The sequence below is a fragment of the Pomacea canaliculata genome, linkage group LG1, assembly GCF_003073045.1.
Source record: "Pomacea canaliculata isolate SZHN2017 linkage group LG1, ASM307304v1, whole genome shotgun sequence".
Classification (NCBI taxonomy): domain Eukaryota; kingdom Metazoa; phylum Mollusca; class Gastropoda; order Architaenioglossa; family Ampullariidae; genus Pomacea; species Pomacea canaliculata.
In genome coordinates, this window is record NC_037590.1 from 33,197,053 (window position 1) to 33,216,302 (window position 19,250).

General features: G+C 39.6%; 2 protein-coding genes and 1 non-coding gene across 4 annotated transcripts; 2 read left to right on the forward strand and 1 right to left on the reverse strand.

Annotated features, from left to right (window-relative positions):
• The first annotated feature begins 3,874 nt into the window (after positions 1 to 3,874).
• Positions 3,875 to 7,990, forward strand: LOC112563516 (RING finger protein B-like). Its single transcript, XM_025237500.1, has 2 exons — positions 3,875 to 4,014; positions 4,789 to 7,990. Exons 1-2 carry the CDS (start codon positions 3,892 to 3,894, stop codon positions 5,422 to 5,424), a joined length of 759 nt encoding a protein of 252 aa, XP_025093285.1. The 5' UTR covers positions 3,875 to 3,891; the 3' UTR covers positions 5,425 to 7,990.
• A 2,833-nt stretch (positions 7,991 to 10,823) lies between these two features.
• On the forward strand, positions 10,824 to 16,664 carry LOC112569987 (death-associated inhibitor of apoptosis 2-like). 2 transcript variants are annotated; one of them, XM_025248121.1, is made up of 3 exons: positions 10,826 to 11,109; positions 13,081 to 13,147; positions 13,590 to 16,664. In XM_025248121.1, the coding sequence occupies exon 3, from the start codon at positions 13,642 to 13,644 to the stop codon at positions 14,422 to 14,424; it is 783 nt and encodes a 260-aa protein (XP_025103906.1). In that variant the 5' UTR covers positions 10,826 to 11,109; positions 13,081 to 13,147; positions 13,590 to 13,641; the 3' UTR covers positions 14,425 to 16,664. The 2 variants fall into 2 exon arrangements, with proteins under 2 accessions (XP_025103916.1, XP_025103906.1); XM_025248131.1 differs by lacking the exon at positions 13,081 to 13,147 and having other exon boundaries at positions 10,824 to 11,109.
• A 1,580-nt stretch (positions 16,665 to 18,244) lies between these two features.
• On the reverse strand, positions 18,245 to 18,432 carry LOC112553765. Its single transcript, XR_003097105.1, has one exon. It is a non-coding gene; the product is annotated as a U2 spliceosomal RNA (small nuclear RNA).
• Positions 18,433 to 19,250: the final 818 nt, after the last annotated feature.

Here is a 19,250-nt window from a genome sequence, read left to right on the forward strand (position 1 = left end):
ACTTAAAATGCTCTATAACCTCTTAATATGCTGCTTTCTCAAAAATCAGTCTAGATATACACGTCACACTATAAGTAAAAGGATAGCGCTCCCATTCACTTTCTATCAGTCTATGAATATTCCACCGTTTCATCCACTGGATGGAACACTTCGAAGTGATCCTGAATTGACCTCTTCAACCATCTATACTTGGCATACCACCAGCAACTGAACAACTTCACGTCAAGAACAGCCCTCCCACTAAGACAGAAATCATCAAAGCATGAAAAGTGACAAATCATCATGCCCGGATGTTGTTGCGGCCCTATGCTCCTCTAGGAGTAACAAGGGCTAAACAAAGTTGACTAAACTAACTGCTCTACATATTTTTGGGGTGTATCCGTTAACCCTTTCAATCTCTGACTTCCTGGTACATTCTCACATTCATTTACCCCATTCATTTAACTCTTGTGTAGAAAGGGGGTCATGTGACCAGGAAAATCACTGTCATTGGCTGGTCCGTGATACATCTCCTTGCTGTCAATGCTGGGTGTGGCGGATGCGTTTGATGCACTCGACCATGACATCCTTCTCCAGCGCATTATTGTTACTTTCTGTCTCTCTGGCCCAGATTTGAACTGATCCTACCTGACTGATCACACCTAGTCTGGTAGTTTTAGGCACATCTTTGCCTGCTCATTCGCATTCTCATTATCACTCATTGCAGTTTTTGTCAAGTGGTGCTGTACACTCGTTGTTTAAGCATGCTGTCGTCACTCCACTTCTAAAGCAACCCAGCCTCGAACCTGAAACCCCCAAACAAGCTTTTTATCCAATGTTCTTGAAAACATTGTGCTTATGTTTTATGTTCTTGGGTCTCTTTTATTCACTGTGTACATCCAACCACTCGGTTTTACCATCCACCACTTGGGCCTGTACTATCAGGTGTGTCCTGTTGATACATATTTTCTGGCCTCGGGCTTCCCTTCTCCAAATGTCAGCAGCAGGAGAAATCATGTGGTACACTCTGGAAAGCCTGGGTGAATGAAAAAATTGAGGTCCACCTCCTCCGCGACTGCCAGTCCAAGCTTGAATTGATGACAGAGATTGCCTTACAGTGCCATCACTTTTTTCACGGCCTTCACCCAGGATGCTTGTTGAGCTACCGCCTTTTACCACTTGAGTGGGTCTCTTCCGTCTGCTTGTGTCTCCTTTCTGTGTCACACACCAGACGAGAGAAATTCGGCAGTCGCTCCTTTTCCTTCTCAGGCCTCACTATTTGCAATTCTCTTCCCATGTTTCTTCAAATGTTCCTTCAAATATAGCCTCAATACATCTCCATAAGAAATTTATTTAGATATATCTTGCATAATCAAGTGTGCTGTTCCGCCTGCGCCTCAATTCTCATCTATGGTTTTTTTTTGTGTGTGTGTGTCATGTTGTCATCTGTGTGCTTACTCTAATATTTGTTGTATGGTTTATTGTGCTTATTGTCTTTTGTGTGCAGCGCACTCAGCTCGTGTACACAAATAGAAATGCGCTTTACAAAATTCATCATCAGTAGTAGTAGTACTTGCGTTGGCGTTGTCCGGAATCGTCATCATAGGAAATTGTAAGGTATCACTTAAAATAAAATTAAGTGTTATAAATTCTGTGACTAAACAGTCTATGGTATCAAAATACTTTATAAGAAATAGAACAGAACAAAAATCACCCCATACTGCTGATTCTTTTACATTTTATATTCCCTTAAAATTAGCAGCGGGGTTATCTGTGATCGTATGGAATATCGAACAGTTTTTTTTTTCCTGGTTATAGAATGTAGAAATGGGAGCCGATACCCGACGAAAAACGGGTAGTGCCGAGTGATGTTTAGATCGGCTACAGGAAGCTTTGGTACATCCTTCAATCTCTATTAAAAACAACCAAAACAAATCACGACACTGGTTTCTAAGCTACCCCAGTCCTGCTCACCGATCCATGACTCCTCCACCTCCAATCCAACCCCCCAACCCCCAAAAAACAAAAAAATATCCGATGATTGGACAGCAGCGTCATGGCGACATACTTCTGTTCGATTTTGTCGGTTAACAGCTTGTATTTTTAACTCTGATCTCACACTGCACTAGACAGGCTGTCGTAAACCAATACACGCCTTCTCATGGGAACAGGGAAGGCTTAGGCTGGTCCATTCAGCTTTATTTAGAAACATCTCATGCTGCTCAACATTTCTCGTCCATCTTGACGTGTAGTCTCAACGGGGCACCCAGTATTATTGCTACCACTCTTTGTATTTCTCAGGAGGTCGTCAACACCTAGATAACAGCCAAAACTAAATTATCCGTAACGTAAGTGTTGACATAGCAGAGAAGTAAACACTTGTGCGTGCAGGAGCCAGGAAGAGCTAAATTGGACGCACTTTATTTTAGAGCGGTAGAGAAGGTAGTGACGCTGTCGTGTGATAAAAGCGATACGCATTTTGCTTTCATCGTTAATGACCTGTAACATTCCCGCACCTCTAACATCCACATTCCAAACGGCACTCCCACAATTTATCATCGCTAAGTGACAGCACTTTTCTAAGTCAACCAGCCTATTAACCAATATTTCTTTATTAAAATGAATGTATCCTCTGAAAGTCGAAATTATGTTTTTCTGGTCAAAAGTGTAAATTTGAGAACGGTCTGCAGAGAATTTGTGACACTTTAATTTGTATAAATATGAAGCGGGTACATTTAAAATTATTTCCTCTATAAATAAAGAACAGTTCCAAAAAAGAAAAGGGCCTTCCTATTATCTAATTATGACGCAGGACGAAAAACACCGGCAACAACTATCAGTTTCACCATTCTGTAACACGGAGACTTTACTTCCTTCATATGTGCAGTTACACAGTTTCCGTGGAATTACCTCTTTTTATTTAAAATGACACGTAAATGGAAAACTGGAAGTTTCTCTCCTTGGATATTTCTTTTTTTTTTTTTTTCTTTTTTTTTTTTTTTTTTGATATTTTGAATGGACTTTGAATCGCTGTTTGTTAGAATGTGATGGCAGCAAAATATATGACAAACACCAGCAGAGGTCGATCTTCAAATAAAAAAAGATCCACATGTACAATATCTGTTGACCATTATTACGTATGATTCTAGTTAGAAGATAATTTAGAAAATTCGCTAATGTTCCAGTGAGACACTTTTTTTTTTTAAAGATCACGCGGTTAATTTCGTCGAATGACAGCAACAGAAGACGTAGGTTCACATCGCTGTTGAAAAATTAGTCCAGCTCTAGTATTCTGCTGCTCTCAAAAATAGCATTCTTTCCTTTTCGTCAGCTAAAGGAATCGATTGGTGATCAGATAAATGAGACAAATAAGCAATGTGAGATAATTTCTTACCATCGTCTAACCAAAGTCAACTTTCTCCTTTCTTTTCTGGTCAGCTCTTGCATGCCACCGGTATTTTCGACTTCTCGGTTTAACTCTCAGTTTTCGAGAGGACACTGTAAGTTTTTTCTGCTTGTTTGCTTTTTTTCGTGACATGGCCTTCATTTTGTTTTGGTTGTTGTGTTTTGTCTTTTTCTTTTTGTTGTTGTTGTTCGCATATTTTTATTACAATTAGAGGTCAGCTTTTGAGATTAAACTGGCAATCAATTGCAGAACGAAGCATGTATACATCATACTAGGGACAGGAAAACAAACAAATAACACATGAATTATAAAAGAATAAACAACAGTACTAACGATGATTAAAATATAGAAAACGCAGCAGCTGACTATCGTCTTTCCTGATGACTGATTGTGTATAAATTTTAATTGTAATCGACCTGCATCAGAATTGCCCTCTGGGACAAAAAAAGTCTTATCTTATCTTGACCTCTTGTCCTGTTAGTAACAAGCGGAATCCCCGATTCTATATGTGGACAAGTCGTGTCGACAGTTCAAAGTATTCCTCCGCTACCCAAAGTGCACTCGTCCTGCCTATCAGTCGTACCAAGGCAGCTGTACAGTCTAGGATGAGTTCAGGTTTTCAGACTATCGTAAGTTTATGTAAACCTTTTTCTTGACTAATTTGAGGTATTTTGTGTAAATATTAGCGTAAAGCTGTTCTACCGTGACTTTATCAGAAACGGTTAGCAGAAGTCGACCAACGCCATTTTGAATTACAGAAAGCGAGAATATGTTAACAAGATACTTCTTTATCAGACTCAAACGGTTATCTTACGAATATCATACAGCCTGTAGTATTTGATAGAACAACACTTTTGTAACATTTTTTTTTTCATTTCTGAATCTCTGCAGGGCTCTTGGTTAAATCTATAGCGATTCAGTCAGTGCATGCTACCTGTGCCTACATCAGCGCCAAAAATAAAAAAAAAAAATTCGCACTTTATTGAAACATACGGCGCATAGTTTTGCTAGAGTGTAATTTTTTATGAAGATACCAAAGGATGTTGGTTACCACGCTCAAATTCGGAGCAGAATGTCACAAGTCAGTTCCTTGTTCTCCGAAGCCTGTGACGGAAAAACTCCCCCCTCCCCATCCACCACCACCACCCTCAAAAAAACCATCTGTCGAAGTTAATAATAAAACGAGACCTCTTTCGAGAGTACGTTATTCCCGGGGATACAGTTCGATAGATGTTGATTGTGCATGCAAAATCACCAAGCTGAGTGTGTACCAGTTGAAGAGTTTTGCTATAGGAAGGTTGCAAATCATTACTTCTTGTCATTTAAAATAACACAGTGATACAGCAACATGCAGGAGTAAACCTAGTATACATATCATGCAGTATACATCTCATCTTTTTCAGACTCCAGGGAACAGTGACAAAAACTGGTTGAATCAACCATGGGTGGAAGCAGTTCGTAATTTTGGCGATTATCCAGAGGCTATCTTGTTTGAAGCATACAAGGTAGCAAGATCAAAAGCTGCAAATCACCCTGTTACTGCATCAGAAATTTTGGAAATTCTTGAGCAGAAACAATTTCCGTTGCAGAATTTACCAAAGCAAACACCAACTTTCCTTTCTGTTTCAAAAAACTATGGGAGTGATGGAGAATCTGATTCTGAGTACCATTCATTAGAAGCAGAGTTTTCAGGTGACGGTTGTAGAGGTGACAGTGATTTAGAGACTGACGGAGAAATTCAATCTGCACCGTCCTCGTCTGTAAGACAGCTAGACGAACAAAAGGTAAAGGAGTATAGTGTTGGAAATACAGACAAAAAGACTGTTGGGGACCTTAAGCTGAAATACAGGGCCTTGAAAAATGAAAATAAATACCTGAAAGAGAAGAACACATGCAGAAAATGTCAGATGCGGCCAGTCTCTGTCACATTTTTGCCCTGTGGCCACTACTCACACTGCTATGATTGTGGCCAGACATTTTCTGCGTGCCCAGTTTGCAAGAAGACCATCCTTGCTGATGTCAAGACCTACTTAGCCTGAACTTTAATTGCCTGATTATCTGCCCATATTTACTTCTCATTTAGTGTAAGCCTTCCAATATCTGTTTCAACACAACATAAAGTTGATTAACAGAAAAAAAGAAACACAATTACCACACTGACTTCTCCTACACACTCATTGCATTAAATAATTGCATAGGTTCTGTGGATCCTGAGAGCTTTCTGTAAAATATATTTTAACTTGAGCAGAGATGCACATTGTTCTTTATGTTTTAAAGAAAGCATCCAGGTATCACAAGCCCTTAAGTTTGTGTGTGTTGCAGTGAATATATCACTTGCAGTTGGTTCCGTAATGCTTGCAAGTTGCATAACTTACAGTAGGTTGGTTAGTACATTGCAAGGCAGATTTCTTACTCGGTGGGTGAAACACTAATTCAAATGAAAAGTTAAGCTCATTATTATTTCTTGATGTGTAAATCTGGAGAGGATACATCTTTTTTTGGTTTTCGTCTCTTTACATTATGACACGAAAAGAGATGCCAATATTGCTTTATAAGTGTTTATAAGTGTTTGCTGTGAATTTTTTTACTTTCTATGCAAGCTTAACTAGCATATCAAGCTGAAAAACAGTGTTACGTTAATGTTTTTTGCCCTTGATTTGTTTGTTCAGTTTGGATTGTGTGTTTTCGTTGATGTTAATGTTTGGTGGGTTTTATAAATTGTCACTAAATTTTTTGTTGTTGTTTAAAATTGTTTATCACTTATGAAACATGTTTAGGAAATAGTTATTTTCAACATGATTATCTGGCGATGGACATGCTGTTGTCTGCAAGACTTTTCTGCCATTTGTGCAGCAATTTTTACAAATCTATTGCTGTCTGGCTGGGTTGATCAGAGCATAGGATTTGCATCATTTGACCGTTTTACTTAAAATATATGAGAAAATTATGTTTGGTTTATTGCGATACTTTAAAATGTACTCAGTTACTTATACTTGCATTAGCACTGCTAATAAGCCTTTGTTTCGAAAGAGCTTGCTGCTTGACTCATTCAGCCAGTCTGGCAACTTTAATCGCATCATTTTCGGTGAGAGCAGCCAATGCTATTTGAGAGAAGTTCACCATTTGGTGCTTATGTTTGCTTTCTTGCGGAGACGCCTTTACACGGGAAGCATACAAAAATGGCATTCAAATGGGGGTATTTTTCTGAAAAAATAGAAGCCAGGGGCATATGATTTTATCAGATATCACCACTTCCTTGTTCTACGATTATAAAATCACAGAAGAATTTAACTAAAATGGCTTTGCTCTTCAATTTCGTCATAGAAACAGACATATGCTGCTTGATATATTTTATGTACAAACAGTTTGCTTAGATGATGTTATTTTTCTGTATCCTTATCAGTTGCATTACTAATTCTGTCAAATTATAGGTAATGGAAAGAGAATACATGATCTGCATAGCATGACAATAACGCTAGTGGAAATATTCAGCCCTAGTCAGGAAACTCCCTCTTAGAATATAGCCCAGTAAATGTTCTATTTTCATTGAGGTTGAGGTTTTACAATGAGAATCAGCAATAATATCAAGAAACGTTTTGAAATATAATAAGAATGCAGTTGCTTTGGTCTGCTAGTGATAAAGTGCAGTTCCTGTACTGGTGCCATTTCTAGCGATCTAGTACTAGTTCATAAGACTGCATTTTTTAATTTAGTCAGCTTTGTGAAATAATCACTTGGATTATTATTATTACTCGTGAGACTAAAACTGCAACCAGACATGGTCAGATGTAAATTGTGGTCATGTTAGTCCTGTTACTCAGTGATGAGATAATGGTTCTTTTATTGATTGCAAAGTCAGACAACTGTTATTAAAAAAAGAACAGAAATAGACATTTACTACTTTTATTAAAGGTCTATGTAGCAGCTAAAGACATCACAAAACTATATGAGATATCTGTTTTGTTCTACTACTGTAGAGATTCTAGTTTTGCTGTGACAGGCGGCTGCTCTGTCAGCTGTTATTTCCTTTGCCAGCCAGTGTCATTTTCTTCACTACCCATAGGTGTGGATATGGAGTTGACAGTGTAAGACAGATGCACGACTAATATTTCTTCTCATTGATTCCTGTCATGCCTCTCTCCAGTTCTGTTGCAAAGCTGTATCATATATTTTTGTTTAAGATGTTTTAACTTACACAAGCAAATAAATATATTTTGAGAAACTGCTCTTTAAGTACTTTTGCTTGTCATGTCATTTACCGAATTATAAAACTAAAAATGTGTATTTTAGGTGCAGTAATTCTTCTTGGCCATCATCAGTTCTAACGGTCTATATTCCTGCAGCTTCTGCTCATTTGTGCTGAGGATGTAGTGCAGACAGCATTTAATATATGTATGACTATTTGAATATTATTATTATCATTGTCACCACCATGATTTTTTTTTTGGTCAGTATTATGAAAGTTAGTCTTGTTTCTTTCTTTGAGTAGTTGTCAAATAAGATTTCCTAAAATATGGCGTTCTAAGAAAGCTGACTGAAATTGTTTTTTTTTTAATATTTACTTTTAAAAGATCTTGGTAAGCTAAATAAAACTTTAAAACATTATTAACAATTGTCTGTGTGCTTACTGTGTTAGATTTTAGAGGAAGTTATGCGAAATTCAGTATTCTTTGTAGGCATTGAGTTGGATGGCTAATTATGCTTCATCTCTATGGGATGGCCGGGCAAACTGGCCTACAGCCAAAACTCAGCTCTCCTGCTTGCTCCACCGCCATAGCCTGGAACTCTGTCTTAGCTGACAGAATTAACGCAGTGAGGGTGTGATGCTGACACAGCATCACTTGGCAAAAGTCTTCTCTGATGAATCCCACGGCCAGGCCTGATGTGTCCCAGGATGAACCCAAGCCAGAAAAGCCCTCTGCTTGCGGAATACAGTGCAAACCACACGATTTTGAGTTCTCTGGAGCTTGTTGAGCAAGCGGTGAGGGAGATCAACGAATACAAATGCAATAGTCGAGCCTGGAGAATACAAATGGCAACATAAGGTGCTTGGTGGAAGTAACGGAGAAATGTGCAGGTTTTGGTGTGAAACCGTGGACTCTAACAAACATGTACTGCCTTGGACTGTCACACAGTGTAAGCGCATGCGAGACGGGTCCACGGACCCCTCAGCATGTTCTGCAGGTCTGCCCACTATACTGATAGAGCTGTAGCCTCAGGTAGCCACACTGAAGAGAAACTGGAAAATTAAAATAAACAACCAATATTCATAATCAGAGAAAGTCTAATGCATGATCTCTGGAACGCAAAAGAAAGATATTGTAATTCTGTAAATTTTTCTTAATTCTAAGAATTTTTTCTTTTAATCATCCTAAATTGGTAAAGAATATACGAGGGTATGTATTTCTATTTTAAAAAGTCATTATGAAGTACTTAAACTTTGGGTACAAGTAGTAATGGTTAGTAGGTCATCGACATGCTGATCAAAGAGAAAGAACCGTGACTGGCTAATCACTTTTCGCATGACGCTTATCCCCCTTGGTGTTCAACATCGCGATAAAATCGTCCATGCTGTGACAGAAGATAAAAGAACTTCATTGATCATCGGGTAAAAAGTATTTTGCAATACATTATTGCAGTAAACATGTAATAGACGAAGAGTCTGAAATTAAAACTAGTAACACCACCCTATTGCATCGTGGGGAACCATCTAAACCTGATGAAAAAGTTTTGTTATGGATCTCCAACTGCCAAACTTGTAAGTTGTTAATGGTTTATGAGCCCCTCAATCGTTAGAACTCGCACTAACGAAGGGCGATTAGTAGTGTTACGGTTGACCTTACTACTGATTATACGAAATTTTTTTTTTCAGTTCAACCGGCGAGAACGAAATGAGCAAATATCTTCACGCTCATGAATAAATTATTGTACTTTTGCTACTGCTCATAGGCTGTACTATTGCACCATACATATCCTCAATTTTTCCTAGGAGCAGGGTGGGGATGATTGTGAATTTTGTACAGACTGAATATGTGAGGGTGTGCCCTGGGCTTTTGCGCGTGAGTGTGTGGGGAGGAGGGGGTAGAGTAGGCTTTTCAGAATGTTCTGTATCTTTGGTATCTCCAGACTTGAATTGGACGTGACATATTGAAGCACTTGAATTCTGTTTACCCTGTTTTGTTTTTAGTAGACAGAGATTACGGCGGCATGGATTCTGCTCAGCAAAACAAGTGCTCTGCCATGTCGGTCATTTTTTATTACCTAGAATATTTTAGCACTGCATGCTTCCTTTACAGCTCACAATGAAACGGTGTTAGCACTAACTGGTGTGGAGATTTCATACAACGCTAGATGCAATGAGCATATAAATAAAATACTGAGAGGGTACAAACTGGAATTGTGGTCTAGGATGTATGGGGGCGACTATCATTTTGCCACATTCCCGATCCACATCATTCGTTACACCACTGCTGATACATATACTCTTCGGAAAAGTTAGTCCACACATAATTAGTTTGTCATAAAACCTGTATAAAAGATAATTTTAGACTAGTGACCTTTTGGTGAATGAGAAAAAGATGGATGGATTTTATAAACCCACTACGATACATTGAAATATAGTATGTTCCTGAACGTGATTCCTATCCATATGGTTGATAGTCGGGAGCTTCTCCGGGTGCACCCATTTCCTCCCTTTTATTATCCCTACCCTTAGACATGGGAAAAAAGTCAACCCAGGGTCGAAACTCTTTCCCACCAAAAAAAGCAAGCCTCCAGTATACTGGTATTTTTATGTGTCGATATTGAACTCATGGGGACACTATGATCTATTTTATCTAAGTGTAAAACTCAACATTTTTGCGCTTATTTCTGTTATGTTTTGCTTCTAACAGCTTCTTAGCTCTAGTAAATGGTTTTACTTCAGAAATTTCTCAGCATTAGAAAAAATTTAAGCACTCAACAAAACTTTCTCGAGGCAATTCAATGTTCACAGCATAGCTGATGGTTTCTTCACTAACAGGGGAGAGAAATGTGCATTCGTCTGATAAGACAACTATTGGTTGTCTCTCTTACACCAGGAAACATTAAAAAATATCGTTTTAGTATTTTATTTCGCAACTGTCAAAATACTTTTTTTGAAATGTTAGTAATGACCGAGTCACACAGGTTCAGTCACGAGTTCGTCTGATATTGGATACCGGGTAGGTCTCGCGGGTATCTAGATATGATGGCAGAAAGGAACCACGGGTCAATGCCATTTGATATTTCGATATTTATAGACATTGTGAGTCAAATCTCTTTCACTGCTGTTGTGTTCTCGTGAATTGCAACCGTAATTAAGGCAATTTTCACAAAGTTTTTTCACCGCCATCAAAGTTTTGAGTCACATTTATCCAAACTTTTCACCAAAATAACTTTGTTAAGCCACGAATGAGTTCATTGAGAGTAAAATCGGGAAAATCTCAAAAGCTAATAACGGAGATTTCGCAATGGTCACGTGAGTCATAGTGTCAGCACCTTTTGAAGCATCTATATAATGACGGTCACTACTACTGCGCTGGAAATGGTGTAGGCAACTTGAAAGCTGTACATGAGACTATTTTGTCTCGTTTTTCGTGAAGAAGATGTCTAGGACACCGACAGACAACGAGAAACGAAACGAAAATACCTCACCTGTCTTTTATCAATTTTCAGTCACCGAGGTTACAGGCTTCAAATTCACAGTAAGTCCACATTTGACTTTAAAAGTTTCATCTCACTATATCTCTCCCTCTCTCTCACACACACACAAACACATGTACTTGCGCGCGCACACACACACGAAAGACAAGAAAAATAAATTTCTCGTCTATCATCTGACACACGTGTTTTTATATTTAGTGAAATATCTGTGTGTGTGTGTGAGAGAGAGAAAGATCTCCGCTATTTAAGATACCAATCGAAGAATTCATTACTTTTCACTTCGCAGTTTAAACATTTCTTCCAAACATTTGCTATTTTTGTGTGTTTTAAGTGAGTTAAGCCAAACTCAGGCATTTCAAAGTTACGATTTTCTTCATCCTGTAACACGCTCTAGCAATCCTGACGAAATTTCTTTCAGTCTGTTGTTCGTTGTAATCTGAAAATAACTTTGCGCTGGCTCCAACCACGGTGACCTCAGATATTTGTGTATTTTTCGGTTTGTCAGACGACATTGAGAAGCAAAACGTGCGTAGAACAGTTTCAGAAGGGAAGTTGATGTATTAGTCCGCTGGTGTGGGATTATGAATCGGTGTCAGTGATTCACTCTAAGGGAAAAACTAACGATCGGTCATTCAGTCATGTGTCATTCTTCCGGTTCTTCAACGTCGCCCGTTGGAAAGAGAGATGGTGGGAGTAGTTCTGACATTACAGCAGTCATGAACTTCTTACCTTTCGGTCATCTCCTCTGACAGCTTGTCTTTACGGATCTGAGTCACGTCTATTCACTGGCATTACATAAACATAATGTCCTATTAACGGGCATTACTTAGCTGTCGTGCCAAAGAATATTGCATGATAGAAGTGTAAATATTTAAAAGAACACCGAAAATAAGGCAAAATACTTTAAACTAGTGTCATGCCATATTTATCGACGTTCTAAATGTAAATATTTAAAAGAACGATAAAATAAGAAAAATACTATTATACAAGCAGTGTCGTGGCATATTCATTGATATTACATAAATGCTTATTTAAAATAAAATAATTGAATATTAGATTGAAAGTAATAAACTATCCCCTTCTTCTTTCATACGTCAGGGTTTTCATGTCTCTGCAAGACATTTGTATGAGACTGGTTTCCTAGTCTCCATACGAGTCATCTCTTGATTTTCCGTTTCTGTACCTGCAACATCTGGAGACTGATTATTCCTCAGTATCGGATATCTACCAGTTTATTATTTCTCTATATGAGACCTCCTATTAATCTTATAGCAACAAAGTTAAATTGCGAATAAAAATACATTTTAAAATAACAATCGATATATGTTCCAGTGGGATGTGTAGAAGGTGTTTAGTAATAACATGGCAATTATCGTTAACACTAAACCACAATCCAGTTTCGCTTGTAAAAGACTATCAGAAAACATTCTGTTTGTCTCCCATTAACGATACGCAAACTTGCGGTGCACAGAAAACTCCAGAACACACATCTGTTGTTAATAAAGCATGTTGGGACCGCATGCAGTGTTTGTCATGCTGGCTGATTATACACACATCGCCAAGCCAAGTGCTAAAGGCTCTCACAAAAGAGAAAACGAAATAAGAGTCACGTGAGCTTGAGGTCATAGGTCTAAAAATAGTAACATACGTAATGGATCCAGATGCGCTGTTCTTTTGGCTGTGGTGAGGATAGCTTATTTCTTCGGCCACTTTACTTACATATATTCATGTTATTTAAAACATTTCTTTACAAATTGAACTTGCAGTTTAGTGCAAATGCGAAGTAGTACAGTTCCTGTTTATGCGAGATTTAATGCCGCCTGTAAGCTTGATAGTTAATTGAGGGTTTGTGCCATGTTGGTCACAGTATTTCACCAGTATGCTAGGTCCAGCTGCACCCTTGTTGGCCGATGTTCACCTGTGATAGTGTCTTCCATTTTAACAAGATGTGTCTTCTATTGAAGCAACACAAATCTGTCATTAGGTCCAAATGTATTTTTCATTATATCAAGGAGCATGTGCCCTGGAGACGTACAAAGACTGAGCATGCATGACTTGGCGCACTGTGGAACAATTCAGGTAATGCTCCGAATTCCTCAGCTGCACTTTTCTTTCGTTTGGGCTGTTGGTGTGACAGTGATGTATAGTCTTTTAACATCACCTTGGAATGTCACTTGTGTCAAATCCACTCTCTCGCTCGTGTGTAAGCGTCTGCCGTCTCGTTTGTAGTGTAAAAACTCCTGTACCATGTGTATCTATCCCTTTGCAATATCATATTACTCTCAGCTCTTGATCTTGTTATTTAATTCCTCTTTGTATTTTCTGTACTTGATTTTATTCTTCGTTTAGTGCTGATTTTTTTTTCTTTTTATAGTTCATATGCTATTTGTTTGTTTTTCTGTCCCTAGTATGATGTCTATGTTTCGTTCTTGTTCTTGTTCTTAAGCGCTAAGAGCATGCTCCTTAGGAGTGTGAGTATGAGCTTTACACATTTTGTCTATCGCATTTGTTTTCTTCACAGCAATTATCTCAGCATCTAGGCAGAGACCCAAACCCTCGCTGCTTGCCTCCTGATGGAAACCCTCGACCGTTCGTTCGTCCTGAACCTTCCAGCCGTGCAGGCCGTCCTACAGCTGGAGTCCACTCTTCAAGAATCTCGCGTACTGAACGCGGTGGCTAAAGTTCTTAAGAGTCTGGCCCAACCCACCCACCAGGACTCCAGACCACCAGCTCCACCAGCAGCAGCAGCAGCTGAATGCTTCATCACTTCTGGTGTCAACGCTTGGGCAGCTCAGAATCTTCGTGCTAAGGCGATCCTGGAAGAGCTGGAGGTTTTAGGAGAGGAAGACAGCGAAACTGTAGGCTTTGCTTTTGTCGATGCTGGAACAAAAAGGGACTCAGGAGACACTTTCTCTGGTCCTGGATCAACCTCTGCGGCAAGAAAAGATCCCCAGGCTGATGTGGTGTCAGAGGACAGCGCAAGCACCGTGTCATCGTCCTCATCGTCGACTGTTGCAAGTAAATGCGGTAACGCAGACATTTGCGTCGACGGCGAGGAGATAGGACCGAGGGGCACGAACCCGGTGGGCCAGAACACCAAGAATAGGGATTTCACTGACCACGGCGACCGCAAGGCGGAGGCACTGTTGCTGAGGAAGAGAATGGAAGCGGCGCGACGCGAAAACGAGCGGCTGAAGGCGCGGCAAATATGCCGCGTGTGCAAGGAGCGGCCAGTGGAGTTGACCCTGCTGCCCTGCGGTCACTTCCTGCTGTGCGCGACTTGCGGGTCAACGCTGTCCTCGTGTCCAGCTTGCGCCACCACCATTCTTGCTGACGTCAAGACTATCGTCTCGTAAAAATGTTCCAAGATACTTTCTCTACTCAACTAGAGTTTTCTGTGTAAATCTTGCCTCAAGCAACTTTCTTTTAAATGTTGCTTTGCTGACTGGAAAAAAAGTTAGCGAGCATGTCAATCATTTAATAAGCTCCAAAAACAAACAGAATCATTGTTTAAAAAAAAAAAAAAAGCTGTGACTCGCTATTCATGGAGAAATGCTTCGATCTGCTTAAATTGTATTTGCTTTTCTATTTTACATTTTTGCTTACATTTTCCCTGGTTCACCGTGCTGTACCATCTACATCCATTAAGCTACCTTAAGAGTAAAGATACCGCAGCATACATCATCTTTACTAACAACACAGTGAACAGCAGCATACCCCCAACCACCCAAACTAAGAGTCACATGATTGAAGCACACACCACGAAATCACTAGTGACAGAAGGCATCCTCTCGGTCATTATCGGCAATGTTACATCAGAGCTCATGTTGAGAAACCCGAGCTGAAGTTATACTTGCTGCTGACCGGAGCAAGGGGGGAGGTGAGAGATAGCGTCTGACACCTGGCGATGGGGGTTTGTGGGAGGGAGGAGAGAAGCGGTGCTGGGCTCTCAAGTCCGAGAATCATAGAAGGCATCAGTCAAAGTAGTCTCTCTTGACACTCACTATGCCTTTCTATTTTCAAATTAAATTGAAAGACATTGCAAACAAAATTTGTTTTTACAAGAATATCAACATTTTTACGGCCATTGCCTATTTGCTCTGTTAATGTGCTACTTTTTTATTTGTAGTGCTATCTTTAGACAGATAAACAGTATTGTTATCTTTTTTTCACGTTTAAGTTATGTTATACACCGTGCTAATTATCTTGAATTTGTGATTATACAATACTCAGTAACTGCTGTGCATGATTTCATGTATAAGCTACAAACCCTCACATTAAATGATGTGTAAGCCTGGATTTTATTTATTGTATTCTGTGCATAGCTTATGTCTTTCAAACTTGATTGTTTTGAAGAAGCAGAGGCAATGTAAGACTATCCAGACTGTCTACTTTACAGTGGCTGCAAATTAGAGTGTTTAGAAAACATCATTTCTGTGTTGTTTTTCCTACTAATTTATACTTTTAAGTACTTTACTTATCTCCCTTTGGTATGCTTTGTGTTGTCTACTCACAAACTTGTACACGTCGGTGGTTCTACCCAATGCTACAATGGCTGGATCTTGTATTTTACTGAGATATTAAGTACACCATATTATGAAGATCTTATTTCAATTTGGACACCTTATACCAGGGGTGGGCAATTAATTTTCCCAAGGGGCCGCATGAGAAACTGGGATGGTTCTAGAGGGCCGGACTATCATAGTTAACTCAGTGTTACCCAATACTGTATATGTTAAGGTGACCAGACATCCCGCTTTAGGCAGGACAGTCCCGCTTTTGACCCTATTATGAAATATTTTTCCTTTCCCAGATGACCATTGCAGATTTTGCTACAGAAAAAAAGTAGCTGACATTAAGGTAATTTGCGTTTGAAATTGGACAACTCCCTCTGATCATGGGGGCAGTATGGTGGCACAACAGTTAGCACTTGTTACCAATACATTGATAGAAGGTTGGCTGTCTTAGGTTGGCTGTCCTTGCTCTCATTTTGGGCATGCTGTTCTTTCTCTGTATGTGGCATCTGTTTAGAGGACTTGCCATTGCCATGGCTTGCCTTGCCATTATACCGCCTTAGTTGCTGGCTCAGCATAAAACACCAATTTCACCCCACCCCTCTGATCATAGAGTTGATTGTTGTTTGGGTTTTTGTTTAAACAAAAAAAATGAAAGTGAAATTTTTCAGTTGATTTGAGCCTGGTGGTAGTCCATATTTTATTTTATTTGTTTTTGGCATTAACTTTAGAAGGATAGAAAAGACTGGTGACAAGTCTTATGGCATCCATTTCAGTGTGCATGGATTTTATACTGTTTAAAGCTGCAAAATTTCAGTGTCCATGAGATGTTATTTTTTTAAAACAACCTTTTTTTAACACTGATAAATTGTTTCATAAGCATTTACTGAAAGAGAGGTTAAAAAAAGGAAATTTTGATTGATGATTGTTTTTGAGACTTGTAGTCTGTCTTTTTTTAATGAATATTTCTCCTTTTCTTTTTTTTACAATTATAACATACAAATATGCATGGCCTGTATCTAGTCTATTCAAGTCCACTTTTTTTTTTACTTTTTCATAGCAATAAAGACTGTCAAATGCTGGAATGTGGTAAAGTTTCTTCATAATTGTGATGTGATTGTATCTCATTACATATCTCTCTTTCCTCAATTGCTGCCATGTTGAAAAATGTCTTGGTGTAATGGACTGCCACGTGTGGGTCCTGCGCGCAAGGATTAATTTCCACTCGCATGCACCCGTCCCGCATGCGTCCACACGCTCACTCCAAAACACTCCTCAAAATACAGATTTCAACATGAATAAAAATATAATCAAAGAAAAGATGTACATATATACAGATATCTACATAGCAGAGTGGCTACAAGTATATCTTCAAACTTATCTCTCTGGTGCTTCTTCTTGTTAGTTTTCTCACGATAATAATTCCACTGCTCACTGTTCACAAGTCACTAGATACGGTTCACAGTTCATCAATACCAAAAATTCACACTACACAGTTTCGGTCCCCACGTGGACTTTAACGTCTTCTAGGATCCCAGCTCGCTACCCGGAGAAGTGACGTTCTCTGCCCCTCGCCAGACTTGGTTCCTTCTTCCGGTGGCGTAACTTCCTCCCGTTGGCCTTGGAGGTGTAGCAAGGGTCTGGACGCAGGTGTAAAGGGCGTTGCTCGCCTCAGGCGGTCCCCGACCTTCAGCTGGACAAGAGGGGTCGGGCTGTTACCCGGTGGTCTCCCCCTGGCCATGGTTGACTCGCGGCCGCTTACGTCAGGTGTTGTCGTTAGCTTCGACTGGCCACTGGTGTTGAATAGGGCGGCCAGACATTTGGCGCGCCAGTCGGGCCGATATGCCGCCAGCTTGACCAGTTCACTGCTTTCATCATTGTAACAACCTTACCCCCACCCGACTAACACACTAAATCCCCTAACTACACAAAATGCCACAAAAGTAGAAAACATATTTTCTACACTTGGGCACAGATTTTTCAGCTCAACATCATGGATGAGTGTTTTAAGACTACAAAAATAAGTGCTGAAATGCAGAAATAAATGTGCTTCTAGATTTAACAGCTGCTAAACATGATAACATCTAGCATGCCTGCATAGGGAGACCTATGTCTGCTTTAATAATAATAATAAGTCGATTTGTAATGCACAGGTATCCATTCCGAAGAATGCTCATTGCGCAGAAAAAAACAAAAGAAGAAAAAATAAAGTGAACAAATATATAAAACACCAGGAAAGTAAAAAATATAGACAGAAGTGTTTCTTGGTAGTTTAAGACTGGTTTGAAAGTAAATCCTCCCTTCTGACAGCCTGTCCCCTCTTTAATGTTATCACGCCATATCTTTTACTTACCCAGCTGACGCCCTCCCTCCACATACCCCAGGACTCTTTGGTGGGATGCCAAGTCAACCGATATAACCAAACTGTGGTCACTATTGATGTGCACGCCCAAATATGCCCTCACCTGTGTTTTATTGATGCTTAATTTAAGGCAAAGTCGATGGAATGAGTTGGAGGATGTCAGGTCGCCAACATAAACCTCTAATTAAATGCTTTCGATTGGGTGACGTCCATTGACTAGTAACGTATGATTTTCTTAGGTAATCAGAAGTAACGTAATTAACTCTAAACTCTGACATTCATTAGTTTTTCTCCCCTGCAGGGGAGTGGGTCAGTCCTGGAGGTACGACATCACCAGGCCGACCCTTGGCAGAGGTGGAGCAAGTCCATAACCCTCCGTCATGTTCTCAAAATCAGTGTAATATCGAAGTCCCCGATTGGGGGACGTATCAGATATTAAGCTGATAAGAACAACTTTTAAATTAATCCATGAGCACCTTGACAGTGTTCCGACGCGTTCGACCGTCAAATGACAGTCTCAGGTAACCCATCAACAAGATCAGCAGATGATAGCGTCCATGGACGAGCTATAGAGAAAGTTGGTGAATCACGGAAACAGTTGCATTTAGCTTTACATAATATTCAGGTTTAGTAACACAACATAATATTTAAATACATTATACTTTAAAATTTCTGCATATCTGTAACAGCAATTCAGTTCATAACTGCGGCTGTTATTCTTTTTATTTTTCTTAGTTTTATTTACATTATTCTTTTTTATACCTTTATGTGAGAATTACTTTTTGCAAGGATATTTTGCCTTGCGATAGCGTAAAGTGTAAAAGGGAAACAACTCTAGATTTTCAGTAGTAGTATATGGGAAGCAACTCGCTACTAAATTTATGAAATGGCAGGCTAATTATAACAAAAGCATATAAAAATACTCATTTGATCTTATTCTGGACCAGGAGCGATGTTTTACTTTGCTACTTACTCTCAGGATACATTTACTGCTATCACTGTACAAAGTTTTATTTGCTTAGAACGGTATCAGCATGAACCTATATACGTCCCTGGTGTCAGGATATAATTCCATGATGATGATGCTTTATCTGTGTGTGTGTGTGAAGGAGAAATGGGGAATGACAGAATAACCCTGAATACTTTCATTCTTTATGCTGCTGGAGAATGCAGCTTTCAGGACTTTGTGACATGTACATGTTATGTAGTATATATACTTGCGGCCGGGCCAGCGGGCGGGCCGGTCAGAGACAGGAGGCGGGCCGGATCCGGCCCGCGGGCCGGCGTTTGCCCAGGTCTGCCTTAT

What these genes read in the sequence shown, in the direction of transcription:
- LOC112563516 (XM_025237500.1), top strand. Translation starts at nt 3,892, where the DNA reads ATGTGGACAAGTCGTGTCGACAGTTCAAAGTATTCCTCCGCTACCCAA. An exon ending in GTTCAGGTTTTCAGACTATC is followed by an intron (nt 4,015 to 4,788) that starts GTAAGTTTATGT and finishes CATCTTTTTCAG; the next exon opens with ACTCCAGGGAACAGTGACAA.
- LOC112569987 (XM_025248131.1), top strand. Translation starts at nt 13,642, where the DNA reads ATGGAAACCCTCGACCGTTCGTTCGTCCTGAACCTTCCAGCCGTGCAG.